The 19,012-nt window shown below is 40.4% G+C and overlaps 1 protein-coding gene across 1 annotated transcript in view; it reads right to left on the reverse strand.

The window, feature by feature from the left end:
* LOC146829927 (vomeronasal type-2 receptor 26-like) overlaps positions 1-19,012 on the reverse strand; it is a 57,036-nt gene that overhangs the window by 19,505 nt on the left and 18,519 nt on the right. The window contains exon 4 of the mRNA XM_085605716.1: positions 3,736-3,859. Within this exon, the coding sequence (XP_085461842.1) occupies positions 3,736-3,859 (124 nt within the window). The remainder of the gene's footprint in view (positions 1-3,735; positions 3,860-19,012) is intronic.

The following is a 19,012-nucleotide window of genomic DNA, read 5'->3' on the forward strand; positions in this document are numbered from 1 at the left end:
GCTTGCTCTTCTTCACAGAGAGGTAATTCCTCAGCGTCATCCACCACTTCTACTTCACATTCTACAGAATTAGTCTCAAATAAGTTTACAAACCAAGTGGCTAAAAAAGACCCACCATCTCCTAGTAAACCATCTCCCATTGCTTCAATGGATCTTCTATTAGAAGAGATCAGAGCCTTACGCCCTTATATGGAAGAGACAAATACTAAATTACTATGTCTAGGTGATCGGTAGTCTCATATGGCAGAGATGATGACTATAGCGGAGCATCAAATTACAACTCTGCAGGGGACTTCTCTCTAAGTGACTTCTCCTCAATAACAAATCCTCACTCTACAGAAACATGCTGAGGATCTTAAACTTTGAAGTAGATGACATAACCTGTGGATTTTCAGTCTCCCAGAGGGAACTAACCCCATCACATTGTTAAAAATAGTTCTTCCTAAGCTTCTTACCCTATCGGATGGGCCATCACTTAATATTCTACAACCATATAGGTTGGGACATCCTCCTGCCACACCATCCAACTCAACAAAACCCAGAAGAATTATTTTTTATTTCCTGTGATAAACTGAGCTCCAGGTCATCTCAGCGGCCAAGCAAATGAAATGTATTTCCTGGACAGGATGTGATCTTAATTTCACTCAAGACTATGCACAAATCTTCCAGATCGACACAAGGAATGTTTACATTTATGTTCAGCAGATATTTCTTTGGGCGCCTGTTTTGGGCTCTTTCACCCGTGTATTTTTAAAGTGACCTACAACAATAAAGCAACAACGTATGAAGATCCCAGTCGACTTGTGCAGATCTGCTGTCGTGGACACTTCCATATATATTAAGTCTTAAATTACATATTTTTGCTCATATGTCTTATTGATAATGTTCGTTGATTTCATGCTCTAATCATTTCTTCTCAAGTTGTTAGTCCTAAGCATAGCATTTTATACACATATTTTCCTCATATTTCATCTAATTTTTATGTCCATTTTCCACAGATAAAGTGCTTCTCCCCAGACCATATTTTTCAACCTTCATGTGCCTTGTTCTCCCCACTTGCCTTATTTCACTTGAATGCGCTGCCCTTCGGGCATCACAAATCTGTGGCTGACCTGAGGGCAGTGCATGCACCCTAATAGCGTGCACTTTTCCTGTTAGTGCAAAGCACACCTGTTTGAACATGCACTGTGGTGCAAACAGTGAAACTGCACTCTATATGTAATAGAGTCCCTGGTGCTCATCATTTAAAATTATATCAGGCTGTAGCTGAGGAGGTGACATGGAAGGCCCAGCAACAGGTGCCTCCATCTTGGAGCTTGTGACGTGTGTGTGCGCAGTATTACCAGGACTGGGAAAGGTTAGTTCTTGTGTGAGTTGAGGCCATTACCATTGTTAGGTGTTCAGAATTATGACCACAATAAGAGTGTCATGAGTTGCAGGTGGGTTTGTGAACATGAAAAGTGTATCCACATTCTTTAGTTGAACTGCAGCTGTCTCTGTCGGCAGATAGCCTCACAGCCGCTGCTCAGGGCTCTGCTGGGTATTATAGGCCATGAACCTGAGCTAAAAGCCAAGCCCTTCAAAGGAGAGAGACAGAAAGAGAGCCATTGGAATGATGGACCTCAAGGCTTGTACCAGCCATTCTTAGCCCTGAGCCGCTTGAGGACAGTGTTAGATACGTCGACACCAGTGGAGAGGGTTTCCTGCTCTGTTTCACTGCCTTTCTGGGAAGGAGCTTATGTTTTAGGGCATCTCTTTGCAAGGTTGTCAGGTCCTGTTTGTGTTTTTTCTACTATAAGGGTGAACCATCTCAGTTTTAGCCCTGCTCAGAAGTTTCCGGTGCAACGCTAAGTGTTATCATTGGCCAGAACATGTGAAATAAAGTTCTTTAAGAGGGATTTGATGATTGAAGATGGAAGAGCTGAAGACAAGAACAAAGGAGCACTCAAGTGACTGGAGAATTGGGTAAAGAGAGATGATGGAGAGAGGAGCAACGATGGAACTGTCAGCATTACCTTCAGCAGACGATACTGAAAATGTCTCTTGAGTACACCAGGTGGCAAAGCACAAAGAGGGCTTAAGCAGGCAGATGAGGCCAAATGACAGAGAGCAGAGAACTTATTTACTGAGGATCTGGAAGCAAAGGGAACATCTGCTGAGAAGTATCTACTAGTCTCGGGTGTGGCTGGACTACAGCCTGAATTTTAAGGAACAGGCGTGTGGGTTGGCAGGTACCTGCTATGGCATTCTAGAAATGATCAGGAGGGTTCTTCCACTTCTGACGTTTTCTGCCAGGAAGCTTTTGGTGCAAGCCTTGATCCTCTCGAGGCTTGATTATGCCAATGTGCTTTACCTAGGGTCTCCGGCCGCAACCATTAAAAAATTGCAAATGGTTCAAAACTGTGCGGCGCGACTTCTGATGCAGGTTCACAAGCGCGAATCAGCTAAACCTTACATTTTGTCTCTGCATTGGCTTCCGGTGGCTGAGAGAATCCAGTTCAAGGCTTTGTGTATTGCTCATAAGGCACTTTCAGCTAAGGCCCCTCCGATTCTTCAATCCATTATCTCCCCTTACCTCCCTAAAAGATCTTTACGCTCTGGAAAAAAACCATCTAGCAATAGTTCCTAGAGTATACCGAGCTTGGAGTAGGGGACGTCTTTTTTCCCTCATCGCGGCCAAATGCTGGAATCAGCTCCCAGATCATATCCGCTTCAAGGCCAATCATCTCTCTTTCCGCAAACTACTGTTCTCCGTAACTTTCTGATCCCTTGATTGTTTGATGGCTTTGTCTCTAGCGCTGGGAGGCCTTTGGTAGCCATGCGCTTTACAAGTGTCTATTCAATTCAATTCAATGTAGTGTTCGAGCAATGACTGGTGTCAGTGAGGCCACGTTCGTCTTTAGTCTGCGGCAACAAACATAGGTAGGCCCCATAAGCCAACAGTGAAACAGCTAACTATACATGTCAACAATCACAAGGGATAATCAGTCCACTCCTGTCCCTTCTCTTGAATGAGATGCCTCTGAGAGGGCTTCAGATCGACTGCGCGGGTGTGGCACCAGACTATTGTGGCCCTAATGTTGTATCTGAGACATCTCTTACAAAGTATTGTCCATCGCAGTTAATCCTACACAGTCTATACACACACGCAGGTGTAAGTGATATGTAGGATACAATATTCATGTCAGATTATATTTGTTTTATCAATAATCTGACCTGCAAGTTCCTGCGACACCACTCCAACCTATGCCCCCAATGAATCATATTGACACAAGAACTAACAAAGTACAAACTACCGAGTCCAATTGCTGAGAATTGCAACAGCTAAATTCATAAATCCATGTGTTCCTTCCACTGTGCCAGGCATCTTTGAAATGTTCCTTCAAGTTTTAAACAATTAGGGGCATATTATCAAGGAAGGCGTTAAAATTATTGCCGCTTTAGAGGCAGGAAACTGCCGCTAAAACGGCGATAATGGGCTTGATAATATGTCGCAGAGAATTTCCATAGAAGCCCATGTTCACACCAGAACATGGGCTTCTATTGGAATTCTCTGCGGCATATTATCATGGCCATTATCGCCGCTTTTAGCGGCAGTTACCTGCCGCTAACGCAGCGATAATTTTAACAACGTCCTTGATAATAGCCCCACAATTCTCATGATCAACATACGCTCAAATGTGTACTTTACACAATTGGTCTCTGGTCTGTAAGAACTATAAGGTGTTCACTCACCAGTCCTGTTTGAAAACTCCCCTTCGGCACACGGCACACAGTCGAAGCAGCAGATGGGCCTCCCTTCTATTGGAGCTCTTCGGTACCCAGGGGGGCAGCTCTCACAGCAGACAGAGCGAGGAATCTGTGAAGAAAGAGGGAATAGAAGAGATTAGATGTAAAGACTTCGCTGACGGCCCAGGGAGGCAGCTCTCACTGCAGACAGAGCGAGGAATCTGTGAGGAAAGAGGGAATAGAAGAGATTACATGTAAAATCTTCGCTGACGGCCCAGGGAGGCAGCTCTCACTGAAGACAGAGCGAGAAATCTGTGAAGAAAGAGGGAATAAAAGAGATTAGATGTAAAGTCTTAGCTGATGTAGGAGAGTAGGATCTGGCTTATGTTGCCCCCACTTTTTTTCTGATGTTAACACTGGTTTCTGGCTATAGTCTGGCTGGGTCCCTGCTAATCAGGGCCCCAGTCTCACTGTTCTCTCTAAACAACTTGGAGTGCATATTAGATGCACTAGTGATTGGATACTGTGGTACCTTATGAGCGGATGTATGACGTTACAACGCATGCTATTACAACGCATACCATTACAACGCATTTTTTACAACGCAAATACTACTACAACGCATTACTTTACAACGAACACTTTTACAACGCAAAACCTATTAAAATACTTAAAAGTGCTGTTACAACGAAATCTATTACAACGCATACCATTACAACGCGAATTTTTTTTTTTTTTATTTAAAAGTACAATAAAATCTGGCACGGGATGCAGGGAAATTAGGGGTTTTAGGGTGGGGAAGTGTATTAAAATGTGGAGAAAAACTGTACGTAAATCTACTGAAATGCATTACCAAATTAATACTCGAGTATTAAAATTAATACTCGAGTATTAAAATTAATACTCAAAATCCCTCCTAAAATTCCGTATTCACACATTTCAAAGTTTTATACAAACAACGAAAGATTTAACACCAATACATACACATTTTTATCATGATTACATCGGAAAGTAATTAAACAGAGAAAAACAGAACACACATACACATAGGCGCCATTTTATCCATCTCACTTTTAAAACTTGTCCTACAACACTTTCTATGAAAACAATACCAAAAGACATGTTCCAAAATGGATGCCAAAACGGAGCAAATGAATGAAAACAATACATTTTTAAATGCTTTTTTAAATTATCATTTTCCACAGTAAAATAAAGTATAAAAAAAAACACAACAAACGCAGTTTTAAAAAAAATTAATAGTGACACAGAGTAAAACTTATAAATACCAGGAAGACACCATTTTGCAATCAGTTGATTATCAACTACCAGAGAGACCAGACGTCAAAACCTGACCCTCTGTCACCTCCACTGCGACCTCCTCAGAGAGAGCACTGAATTCGTTCGGAAAAGCATTATTAGTTTGCAACTACTAGTAAGTCAGTAAAATATTTTTACACCTTGCTTTAGCGTAAAATATGTTTGCTTTCCATACAATATATGTTTTTAAAATTTTTATATTAACTTTTAAAATGTACTGTTTCTAATTTGTTATCACTAAAAATATATACCAACTTAAAACAACTACTTTCTTTTCCAAAAACAGAAACTTGCTATATTTTGAAAATCAAGAATTGGTGTACCTAATTTTGCATCACCTCAACGTAATCGACTCACCTTTACTATTGTGAAGGTAAATGTTATTTAATTGTAATTATTTTACTTTAAAAATATATTTTTAGCATTAGCTAAAGTGTTGTATGGTAAAGGTGATTTTTTTATTTTTTTACTCATTCACACTACATCATAAACGAAATTATACCATGGTGCAGGGGTAACAATTACTAATATGACTTCAGTTAGGTACTACATTTGAAAAAGCGTTTCATGTTACTGGGGTAACTATTAGTATTCTAAGTCCCAGAATGTTCAGCAGTAGAGTAATTGAGTGATGGTGTAGGTGTATCCATTATTACTCTTATTTAAAAATGCATTCAAAGTGTATTATGTTTTGCTTTACCAATTGTTACTCATACTCATTTGTCAAATATCATATTTTCAAAAAATTAATTATTTTGTTTTAACCAACGTTGGCTAAGACACATTAATTTATAAAACTTTTTTTTATTTCCAGAGTAAATCGGTTACAAGTTTGAGGATTAATTAAATTTAAAAAATAACTTTATCCTGCAGCCAGCATTACCAAAAAGCCACGAGAACAAACAACAACTGTAAAAGGTATTTTAAATTTTCAGTGTTATAATTTCCACAATGTAATAGTCATTCCTTTTGCTATTGTTACTCCAGTAAAGTGCAGAAATAGGGTAACTGATGGATAGTGTAGGGGTACAATAAACTATTCTAACTCCAGGAAGGTGCAGCAGTAGGGAAAGTGTTGGATGGTGTAGGGGTACATTTTTCTATTCTAACTCCAGGAAGGTGCAGTAGTTAGGAAAGTGTTATGTAGTATTAGTTATATTCTATGTCATAATTTAAAAAAGTTTATCAGAATTTGCATTTTTCAACAACGTTAAGTTATTTTATTTTCTCTTTTTTTTTCCAAAGACAATTGTTTGTTTCTTTGCTGAAAGATTCAGTCCCTCACATACGTGACAACTCCAGCCAACAGGCCAATTCCACTTCAGAAGCCTCACCAAGAAAAGCAATTTCAAAAAAACAAGGTATTGTTATACAGCATTGTTTTTAAACCATCAATATGTTTGACTAACCATTTAATTTTTAATATAAATATAATCCCAAAATAATTAAAATAAGAGTTGCAGTTTGAAGAATTTTTTTTCATAACTCCAGGTTGGTGCAGCGGTAGGGAAAGTGTTGGATGGTGTAGGGGTGCAATTTACTATTCTAACTCCAGGAACGTGCACCAGTAGGGAAAGTGTTGGATGGTGTACAGGTAATATTTACTATTCTAACTCCAGGAAGGTGCAACAGTCTGGAAAGTGTTGGATGGTGTAGGGGTGCAATTTACTATTCCAACTCCAGGAAGGTGCAGCAGTAGGGAAAGTGTTGGATGGTGTTGGGGTGCAATTTACTATTCCAACTCCAGGAAGGTGCAGCAGTAGGGAAAGTGTTGGATGGTGTAGGGGTGCAATTTACTATTCCAACTCCAGGAAGGTGCAGCAGTAGGGAAAGTGTTGGATGGTGTAGGGGTGCAATTTACTATTCCAACTCCAGGAAGGTGCAGCAGTAGGGAAAGTGTTGGATGGTGTAGGGGTGCAATTTACTATTCCAACTCCAGGAAGGTGCAGCAGTAGAGAAAGTGTTGGATGGTGTAGGGGTCCAATTTTCTATTCTAACTCCAGGAAGGTGCAGCAGTAGGGAAAGTGTTGGATGGTGTAGGGGTCCAATTTTCTATTCTAACTCCAGGAAGGTGCAGCAGTAGGGAAAGTGTTATGTACTATAAGTTATATTGAATATCATTTTTGCAAAAAGTTATTTAAAATTCGCATTTCTCTACAACGTTCAGTTTTCTCATTTTATCCTTTTATCACTTTTGCAGACAATTGTTTTTCTTTTACGATTCCAACCAACACATAAGTGTCTACTCCAGCCTGCAGGCCATTTCCACTTCAGAAGCCTCACCAAGGAAACCAATTCCAAAAAAACAAGGTATTTTTATACAACATTATATTTAAACCATCAATTAGTTTAACAAACAATTTTTTTTTTTTTATAATATTCCCAAAATGTATAACATAAAGTTTTCAGATTGAAGAATTTTTTTTTCTTACTCCTGGAAGGTGCAGCAGTAGGGAAAGTGTTGGATGGTGTTGGGGTGCAATTTACTATTCCTACTCCAGGAAGGTGCAGCAGTAGGGAAAGTGTTGGATGGTGTTGGGGTGCAATTTACTATTCCTACTCCAGGAAGGTGCAGCAGTAGGGAAAGTGTTGGATGGTGTTGGGGTGCAATTTACTATTCCTACTCCAGGAAGGTGCAGCAGTAGGGAAAGTGTTGGATGGTGTTGGGGTGCAATTTACTATTCCTACTCCAGGAAGGTGCAGCAGTAGGGAAAGTGTTGGATGGTGTTGGGGTGCAATTTACTATTCCAACTCCAGGAAGGTGCAGCAGTAGGGAAAGTGTTGGATGGTGTAGGGGTGCAATTTACTATTCCAACTCCAGGAAGGTGCAGCAGTAGGGAATCTGTTGGATGGTGTAGGGGTGCAATTTACTATTCCAACTCCAGGAAGGTGCAGCAGTAGGGAAAGTGTTGGATGGTGTAGGGGTGCAATTTACTATTCCAACTCCAGGAAGGTGCAGCAGTAGGGAAAGTGTTGGATGGTGTAGGGGTGCAATTTACTATTCCAACTCCAGGAAGGTGCAGCAGTAGGGAAAGTGTTGGATGGTGTAGGGGTGCAATTTACTATTCCAACTCCAGGAAGATGCAGCAGTAGGGAAAGTGTTGGGTGGTGTAGGGGTGCAATTTACTATTCCAACTCCAGGAAGGTGCAGCAGTAGGGAAAGTGTTGGATGGTGTAGGGGTGCAATTTACTATTCCAACTCCAGGAAGGTGCAGCAGTAGGGAAAGTGTTGGATGGTGTAGGGGTGCAATTTACTATTCCAACTCCAGGAAGGTGCAGCAGTAGGGAAAGTGTGTGATGGTGTAGGGGTGCAATTTACTATTCCAACTCCAGGAAGGTGCAGCAGTAGGGAAAGTGTTGGAAGGTGTAAGTGTTACATTTTAGGTATTGCATTTACTTTTTCAACCTAATTTGTTTTTCTTGTCTTCTCTTTTCAGATAATGTCTAGTCTTGAAGCTGCGAAGTACATTAAATCCAGGAAGGGAAAAAATGTATTAAACCATGGAGGATGCATATGTAGTAAGGAAAGAATAAGTTTAACTAGAAATCATTGGAGGTGTGTGCAATACTACACTACCCATTGCAGTGGCAGAGCGGTTACTGTTGATAATTTAGTTGTGAAAACCACAGAACATAACCACTCTGCCTCTGCAATGGAGGTAGAAATTAGAGAAACAGTTAACGAAATGAAAGCTATTGCAAGCACCTCCAATGATTCTACAGGATCCATTTTAAGAGAGGTTGCACAGCATGTCCCCAGTCATGTTGCTAGTAACATGCCTATAATTCCTAATTTGAGAAGAATTATTCAAAGACAAAAGCAGGCAAGTAACATTCAATTATCTACACCACATTCTTTCTCTGACATTAGAATTCCACATGATCTTTCTATTTCTTTCTCTGATGAACCTTTCCTTCTGCATGACAACGAAAACCCTCAGAAACGAATACTCATTGTTAGTACCCCACGTAACCTTGCTAAGTTAGAAAGTAGTGAAATTTGGATGATGGATGGGACGTTTAAAAGTACACCCCATCCTTTCACTCAAATTTACACTATACATGCCAAAATTAACAATAGTGTAATTCCATTAGTATATAGTTTGCTACCTGATAAGACTTCTGCAACATACACTGAACTTTTATCAGTGATTAAAAGTAAAACATCTAAAAGTCCTAGGAAAATAATTATAGATTTTGAATTGAGCATGATCAATGTGATCAATAAAACGTACATGGATACCCAAATTCAGGGATGTTTTTTTCATTTTTCCCAGGCATTTTGGCGTAAATTACAAAAAACATCCCTAGTTGCAGAATATTCTCGTGATAGCAAACTACAATTTGAACTAAAAAAATTAACAGCACTTTGTTTTGTTGCTCCTGATAGTGTGGACGAGTACTACACTGCAACTATAGAATCTGTTTATTATACAAGTAACGAAGAAAAATTGGCACCCATTCTAAATTATTTCGAGGACACATGGATTGGACACCTAAGCAGATCGGGTCGCAGGAGGAAGCCACGATTCCATGTGGAGTGGTGGAACTGCTACACGAGTTGTTTAGAGGGAGAAGCAAAAACAAACAATGCCATTGAGGGATGGCATAACTCCTTCAACCACACAATTGGCAAACCTCATCCAAACTTCTACTCTTTTTTGGAAACTTTGAAGAAGGAGCAAAGTTTTCAAGAAATGAGAATAGCCCAAACACTTGCAGGTAGTCTAAACCCACGAGTAACTGTCAAAACAAGGGAAATGTCTGAGAGACTATTGGCTATTGTACAACAATTTTCGTTGTGTGTGGCTATAGACTACCTGGAAAATCTTTCTAACATTCTTTCTTTCTAAAATTAGTTTTTTACTTACTTTCTTGCTTTGCTTCAAATTTAAATATTTTTCAAATTACAATTGGCATACAATGTTTTTTCTAAAAAAGTTTTCAAACAAACAAGTCGGGTCCTTTTTTTTTTGTTTCAAATCTTCATTTCTAGCAAAACTACCAATGTCATCAAATGTACTGTTCCATAGTATTGGACCAATTTTTCAACAACCGAACGCCATTAGTTTAATTACAGAAAACTTCTTTTTTAATTTCCGACATAAAAAATCACCAAAACTCAAACCAATCTAAATTGTACATGTCAAGCCATAATCCAAAATGCACATTGCTGCATAAACACCAATTTGTATTCAATCATTAATTCCCAAAATTTACGAATACGCTATTTTTTTTCTCTTAGAAATGAAGAACAAAATCACTATATTTAGTTCCGAAGTTAAGAAATAAACTTTGTGAACAGTAACTTTAATTTTTTTAACAGTTACATACATTTTTTAAATAAACCAATAACTTTTCGCGACCCGACATAGGCATACATTAATGACATAAATGTGGACATGTTTAAAAACATTTAAAACATCAATTAGTTTTTCCGCAACCTCTCCTCATTCTTTCCTTACTATATATGTATCACTATTAAAGGTTTAATCTATAATTTAAAGTGAAAATATTTCTTACCTGGACGCAGATCAGCTTCCTGCTGCTTCCTCCTCCGATGCTCTTCAAAATGGCGCATTACGTCGACGCTCACGTCATTACGTCATCGCGTGCTTCAATATTTATAACGGACTACTTTATTTAACTAATCTGTAAATAAATGTTTAAAAATGTAATTAAAATATTTATATGTTTTCTAAAAAATGTTCCTTGTTTTGCAAAAATCAATAAAAATATGGTTTATTTTTTAAGTTTGTTTCAATAAAGAAATATTTTAAAAACATTATTTGTTTACTGTTATTATTTTATAAATTGTAATTTATTCTTTTAAAATGTAACTTTTTTAATGTAAATTTACTAAATGTGTTCCTTACCTCGACTCTATTTTCTTTTTCCTTCAAAACTTGCTCTTTCTTCTCTTTCTGATCCTTCTTTTCTTGTTCCGCGGGTTGTATATTCTGAAGCTGCCAAAATAAATGAAGGACAAATAAGCTCATAGACTTCAATGCAAAAGCATGGGATTTTTTTTTTAAAGTAAGTTCTATTTTTCCTGCTCTATTTTCTTTAGGTATTATTATTTCTGAAATGAATTTCTAATTACTCTTTTAATATTAAAAATATTTTTACTTTTTTATCTTTTTTTTAAACATTTCTCTAATTTTTTTTTATAATACTCCAAAAGTACTCTTCCTTTTTTTTACAAACATTAAACTTTATATAAGAAGATTAAAAATACTCTAGTATTAATCTTTCATAATACTAATTTTAATTTTTTAATTTATTGATATTAATTTTAAATAATTGGTCTAGAATTACTATTTAATAATAATCCTTATTTATCTTTTAATTACATATTTTATTTAAATTAAAATTACTCAATTATTAATTTCTCATAATACAATTCTTTTATTAATAATATATTTTTTTTTTAAATTAACTTAAAAAATACTCTGTAATTTTTTAAAAATACTCAAGTATAATTCTTTCATAAGACTAATTTTTAAATAAATTGTTAAATATATTTTTTAAGAAAGCTCTAGTAAAAATAATTAATAATAAATCTTTTTTTAAATTATTAACATATTATAATTCAAATAAAAATACTCAATTATTAATTTTTCATAAGCCAAATCATTTAATTTTTTAAACTATATTTATTTAATTAAACTTTAATAATACTCTTTCATATTAGAAAAATACTCTTTTTTAAATCTTATATTTTTAAATGTAAATTAAAATATACTCTTTGTATTTAGAAAAATACTCAAGTATTAATTTAACTTAAAAAATACTCTTTTATATTAGAAAAATACTCAAGTATTAATCTTTTGTTAAACTACTCACATTTAAAAAAAAACATTTTTTTAAAAAAACATTAAATTATACAATATATATTTATTTAAGTTAAAATCACAAAATTAAAAAAAGCGTTGTAATAGTATATGCGTTGTAAAAGTACTTACCATATAACATCATGCGTTGTAAATGCATGCGTTGTAAATGCATGCGTTGTAAAGGCTTTTTCAAAGAATGCGTTGTAATGGTATATGCGTTGTAAAAGTACTTACCATATAATAGCATGCGTTGTAAATGCATGCGTTGTAAAAGCTTTTGCGTTGTAAAAAATGCGTTGTAATAGCATAGCGTTGTAAAAGTTGCGTTGTAAAGGTAGTTTCCCTTATGAGCCCCTAGTATATGGTACCTTAGGTACCAAGGGCATAGGTACCTCACAGGCCTACCAAGGGTTGAAGCATGTATTATGCCACCCCTGGGAAGCAGACTAAAACTGACACCATAGGCCTGCTACTGCAGAGGGGGTGAGGTAGTGGTAGCACTCCTCACTGAGATATAGGTTCCCTATATCTCACCTTACACACACATATAAGCCTATCAGTCACCCCTAAGGCAGGCCCTGTCAATCCTGAGGGCAGGGTGCTTGGTTTACATGTGAAGGGGTGCCTCTGCCTGAGCAGGGCCCCTCTGCAGCCCTCAGAGTCTATTCTCTGTGGCTGTTTGTGGATGCGGTTGAACCATATACTCTTAAGTGCATTATAACCTCGCGGTAAATGCTAACTCTGGGATGGCTGCATCAAAACATGTCGTGTTTGGTGTCAAATGCTTTGGAATCATACCCCCACACCAGTAACTGGTGTGGGAGTATGATCCCACCCTTCTAGAGGGGTAGACATGTACCTACTGTGGAAACACGGTAGAATCCTGAAAGAGCCCTGGCATCACAAAATGGATGTGTTTCTCACACAAAAAGGAGGGTTAGAGGGAAGAATTAAGCTACTTTCAACAGCTGTTAGCCTATATAACTTCCAATACAAATAAATCTCACATAAGATATAGGGTAGCTCACTGAAAACTAAAATCTACCGTTATCTTGGGCATGTGCCACTTATGGACGAAAACCCTCACTCACCCGAGGGTGACATGCTTCATCATTGGGTTCCTCCAGCACACGGGGACCGCAAGGTGCCCTGTGTGGGCCACGACTTAACCCGAGAGGGAAGGAGCCGGAGTGCGACCAACTCGAAACGGTGACGAGGGGCAGAGCGCAAAAAGTGAAATTAAAGACTATCTACTTAGGGGCCACAATTTTATTCTTCCTGCCTAAGTGATAGTGGTTAAAAAGCCAGTGAATATAGGGTTGGATGTACCCTATCTATTGACCAACATGTTTCTGCCCTGATGACATAACTGTTCTTGGCATTCGTCAGGATCAATAATGAAGTCACTCTGACAATATCAGAGCTCCAATCATAACATCATTAACTACAGTCTCATTCAGATTGTTGTTGTGATATAGAATTTTTGTCTAGCCTGCTTCCATGTTCTTTCAGTCTGCAGTCTGATGGTGTCCTGACGAGAGATTTTGAGCTTGAAGATAAGCAGGGGTGCTGGTTATGACAGCATTGTAACTAACACAGCTTTTATCAAAGAGTGTGCAGACAGGCAAGGGGAGCCAATGTATTTCCACAAGAACAGGCTGATCCTAATTCTTCATGCCCTGGAGAAGCCGTGCTACAGTGTGTAGCATGTCCCTTAGGGCTGCGAGTGTGGAGTCTGAGAGACCACTGAGCATGGTGTCACCACGCTCCAGATGTGAGTGTACGAGGAATTAAACAGCAGTTCTGAAGTCATTTTCTGAATGAAATAGCTCCACTTCCCTTAAAAAAGACATGGTACCAAGCTTCTTTTTCAAACTTCTTTTTCTGGACTCTGTTCCTTGAGCGAAAGGTCAGTGACCGGGGACATCTAAGTAACTTGGCCTTCGATGAAAGTTGGGGTTTGAAGCCATCAAGGTTCATGTCACGCTCATGTTTTGAGCCGGGTTTGCACTGTTTCTCGTTTGTAATTCTTGCTAAATTATTATAATTTCTGTCTGAGTTGGGTTGAGCTTCCGGTACTGGACTTTCAGCTCTGGACGATGTTAAGGCATTGTTTGAGACAGATATGCAAGAGGAGAGTGGTGGAGAGGAAAGCTGGTGACATGAAGCCCAATGGTCAATCTAGGTTTATTGGACCATAATCTAATCTTTCTGAAATATTTGCCCATAAAGCAGTAAATGTATTCATACATCGGTCAGAGCAGGGACCTCTCAACCAGTCCACACCTTGGATCTCAGGGGTGGCCGTCTGCAGAGTATATGAGCCTCCCATATACTGTATGACCACCCAATTCTGCACACAGGTCATAAAACCAACAGCAGCTGCAGTACCACTCTGGTCGATCTCCTCCTGGTGCAAAGCCATGCCCTGGTGACTCTTCAAGCAATAAGGTTTTACATCACCCCCTGAAAAAAGATTCACCTTCCTGCAAACTGAAGGGCATATTTACAAGGGAAATGGCAGAGTGAGGAGTTAGCCTTCCTGCCTTAACAGCTCACGCCACCACTTCAGAAACACAGGGCTGCACCAGATATACAAGAATATGGTGCAGCCCTGTGTTTCCCCCTGCACTGGTGCTACCCTTAGCAGCCGAGCACCAACGCAGGCACTCTTGCACCACAGTGCAAGGGTGTCTGCGTGCAGGGTAAGATTGTTTATGTACAGGAAGATCCGCCTTCCTTCACATAAACAATCTTCAAATGCTGTTTTGTAACTTATATATGTGCTGCTTAATGCAGGACACACAGAAGTTGCAAAGCAGCAATTCAAAACAAATGATTGTTTATGTGCAGGGAGGGGGACGCTACCTCCTATGTTATTAGGGGGCAGCGTCAGAATCAAGGGGTGCTGCTGTGGAACACCCACTGCAACACCCATTGCCCTCCCCTTACACGCGAAGCATAGCGTGAACGGGAGCCTTATTTACAAAGCAGCGTTAAGCCAGGGTAAGTGGCTTAACGCAACCTTGTAAATAAAGCAAAGCCCTTATCGCCACAGGAACGTCGTAAAAAGTGATGCTCGCATGGCCAAAGGGGTTTGTAAATATGCCCCATGATGTCTGAAGAAGAATAGACTTCTAAGTAGATTTGTCTTTCATCGGTGTACTGGAGAACCAGCGAAGGCCATTTCTGGTGAAACTCTTTCAAGATTCCAGTGTGCGCCTGAGGGTGGATGGCCGACTGTGCCAAAGGCAGCTGAGAGGTCCTGCAGTATCCAGAGGCAGAGGTCACCTTCAACTGTGGTCAGCAGGGCAGTGCCTACGATGTGCATGCTAGTGCTTCCTGTCTTGCAAAGAGATCTAATGCCAGGTCGAGAGTCCTGCAGGAGATGGTTAGCCTTACTGTGATCTTGGAGTTGACCACAGGTTGATTTTTCAACAATCTGACTGATTAATCGTCACTGAGTGATGGGCCAGTAGTTCACAATATCGTCAGGGTCTAGTATGGGTTTCTTTAGGAGTGGTAGAACTGGCCTGTCTTGGGACCTTTTGGGAAAATCTCTTGAGTACAAGAGGCATTGACCATGGTGAGTGAGGATGAGAGGGGATCCGTGAGAGAGCTGTGGTGATGGACTTCATCTTCACAAGAAGTGGCTTTGAGGGAGTTGAGTTTATCCGTGAGATCTGCAAGAGATGGGGCTTTGAAGGATAAACATTGCAGGATTCCAAGAGTAGGGATGGCATAACAGGTCATCAGGCTTGGTGTTGTTAATGTGCTATCAGTCAGACGTGTTCTTACTTGAAGTAATGCTGTTTTTGACCAGGGGACGGTCAGCCTTGGAGGTTATAAATCACTTTGAAAACCAATGCTCTCCGATTCTAGTGGCAGAAGTCTGGCCTATAATCTTCTGTACATTATTGATGGTAGTTGCTGAGTTTATAGTCACTTTGTCACTTTGTCATTGAGATTTAGGATTAGATGTATAAAATTCCAATCCACAAAAAGTTGTTGCAAAGTATATCAACTTTTTGTCAATGAAAACGAATTTTGGGAACTGACCTATGTACTAATAGCAAAAATAACAATGTAGGGGGCAACCCAAAAGCTGAATGTGCAACCCGATACTATTACTTTTGAGTCCGAATTTCAACAATGTATTCATATTCGATGAAAGATTTCAATTATACAATAAATAAACCAGCAAATTGATGAGAATATGGAAAAAAGAATATCATCTCAATATAATATCAGCAATATAATCCTTTAAAAACATCTCAATACAATATCTGTATTATATATTTCCAAAGTAAGACCTGCGTGAGGAGCATCACCGGAATGAAGGAAGGGTTCAGGTGAGACACAAAGTGAGACCTGGGTGTGGACATCCCTGGAATGAAGGTACGGTTCAGGTGAGAAAGGAAAGGAGACCTGTGTGAGGAGCATCACTGGAATGAAGGAAGGGTTCAGGTGAGACACAAAGTGAGACCTGGGTGAGGAGCATCACCGGAATGAAGGAAGGGTTCAGGTAAAACTACAAAGGAGACCTGTGTGAGGACATCCCTGGAATGAAGGAAGGGTTCAGGTGAGAAAGGAAAGGAGACCTGTGTGAGGACATCACTGGAATGAAGGAAGGGTTCAGACGAGACACCAAAGGAGACCTGTGTGAGGACATCACAGGAATGAAGGAAGGGTTCAGGTGAGACACCAAAGGAGACCTGCGTGAGGAGCATCACTGGAATGAAGGAAGGGTTCAGGTAAGACAGCAAAGGAGACCTGTGTGAGGAGCATCACTGGAATGAAGGAAGGGTTCAGGTGAAAAGGGAAAGGAGACCTGTGTGAGGACATCACTGGAATGAAGGAAGGGTTCAGGTGGGACGCCAAAAGAGACCTGCGTGAGGAGCATCACTGGAATGAAGGAAGGGTTCAGGTGAGACACCAAAGGAGACCTGTGTGAGGACATCACTGGAATGAAGGAAGGGTTCAGGTAAGACAGCAAAGGAGACCTGTGTGAGGAGCATCACTGGAATGAAGGAAGGGTTCAGGTGAAAAGGGAAAGGAGACCTGTGTGAGGACATCACTGGAATGAAGGAAGGGTTCAGGTGGGACGCCAAAGGAGACCTGCGTGAGGAGCATCAATGGAATGAAGGAAGGGTTCAGGTGAGACACCAAAGGAGACCTGTGTGAGGACATCACTGGAATGAAGGAAGGGTTCAGGTGAGACGCCAAGGGAGACCTGTGTGAGGACATCACTGGAATGAAGGAAGGGTTCAGGTGAGACACAAAGGAGACCTGTGTGAGGAGCATCACTGGAATGAAGGAAGGGTTCAGGTGAGACGCCAAAGGAGACCTGTGTGAGGACATCACTGGAATGAAGGAAGGGTTCAGGTAAAACTACAAAGGAGACCTGTGTGAGGACATCAAAGGAATAATCCTTTGCACAGTTAGTGACCTCTTTATGTGCACCATTGTTATTTGACTAAATATAACTCATTTGTCTCCATCTTTTAGTTGTAGGTAATAATGTAGAAAATGTTCACAGTTCTTGATGGTAATCTACCCATGTATATGTGTCTCATGTTACGCTGCCCCCGGCATATCACAAGTAATAGCCTTTGATTTCTAAATATTAAGAATAACCACATTATCTTATACCGTGTAGCTAAAAATATGTATTTTGTTTTGTATTTATTTAGATGAATATTTACACTTTAGTAAAAGATCAACAATTCACTTAGAGATAATTCAACATGAGAAGATTAATTTAAAAACACTTGTCTTCAAAGTAAGACCAAAAGTCAGAAGATCCAGGAAAGGGAATATGTAAAAGAAGATAATTTAACATGTATGATGCAGTGTAAACATGTTTGTTTGGAGGAAAAGGCACACCTAAATCTAGGAACTTTTAAATGCCAGCTTGCATCACATCAGTTGTATGTCAGAGTATCATATACAGACATATCACTTGAGTCCTAAATATTGCGTATTAAAATATCAGCCCGTTCGATGTAGATTTTCTGTTATTAACTTCAATAGAGACATCTTCTATTACGCATTATTGCGGGCGGTATATTTATGTCAGATGGTACTCTGACTGACAATGGTGTTATGGTATGAGGCTCTTTGCTTCTAGTCTCCTGGAGCCCCTGAGGTGTACCGGAGTGCAGGCTTGTGAGGGACTCCGCAGGCTGAGTTCTCGGAGATTGTTTTGGGCCCCAGGCATGAGGCTGTGGGGGGGCTCATTGGGCTCTGAATGGTTAGAGCTTCTTATCGTAGCCAAGCATGGGAGACCTCCAGGGGCCTGCGGGACCCCGTCCTGGGCCCTTTAAGAAATGGTAGGTTGGGGAAGCGTCCGGACGGCCAACAGCTTTCATCTCAGGGCTCTGATCTTGGGTCCACTTATATCTTTTTAACCTAGACAGGCAAGGGAGTCCTCCTCAGGCCCGTTGGACTCCATCCCATGCACTTTGAGAAAAATCCAGATGTAGCATGGAATTCAGTGACAAGGGCATCCACCCGTGGGACAGTCAGAGACCTGCTCAGGACCTGGTCACAGCCAGGCAGGGGAGACTGCCTTGGGCTTGCAGGAACCCATCCTAGGTCCTTTGGGACATGACTGGCAGGAACATGAAACCAATGGCTGAGGGCTTCCTCCCTCGAGCCAGCTGGAGCTCTGACCCAGGGCCCGGTCAGAGGTTCATAACCAGTGCCAGCAGGGGAGAACTCCCCCAGCCTGAGGGACCCCATCCCAGAAACTTTGAGACACAGCAGACCGAGGAAGGGAGCCCAGGGCGGTGTGCTTCCAAACCCCGGCCCCCCCCCCCCCCGAGATCTGACCCAGGTACCGATCAGAACAGGTCCTGTTCAGAACTTCTTATTGTTGCCAAGATGAGATCTCTCTGAGCCTGTGGGTCCTCATCTTGGACACTTTAAGACATGACCAGCCGGAATATGGATCCCATGGTCTCCTACCCCCAGGCTAGCTGGAGCTCTGACCAGAGGCCCGCTCAGAGCTTCTTACCCAAGAAAGGCAGGAGGAACCTCTGTGGGCCTGCGGAACGCTACCTAGGGCACTTTGAGACATGGCTGACCAGAGTATGGCGTGGGGCTTCCACCCTCCCCGGCTGCAACAC

The sequence above is a fragment of the Triturus cristatus genome, chromosome 5_1 (assembly GCF_964204655.1).
Source record: "Triturus cristatus chromosome 5_1, aTriCri1.1, whole genome shotgun sequence".
Taxonomy (NCBI): Eukaryota; Metazoa; Chordata; class Amphibia; order Caudata; family Salamandridae; genus Triturus; species Triturus cristatus.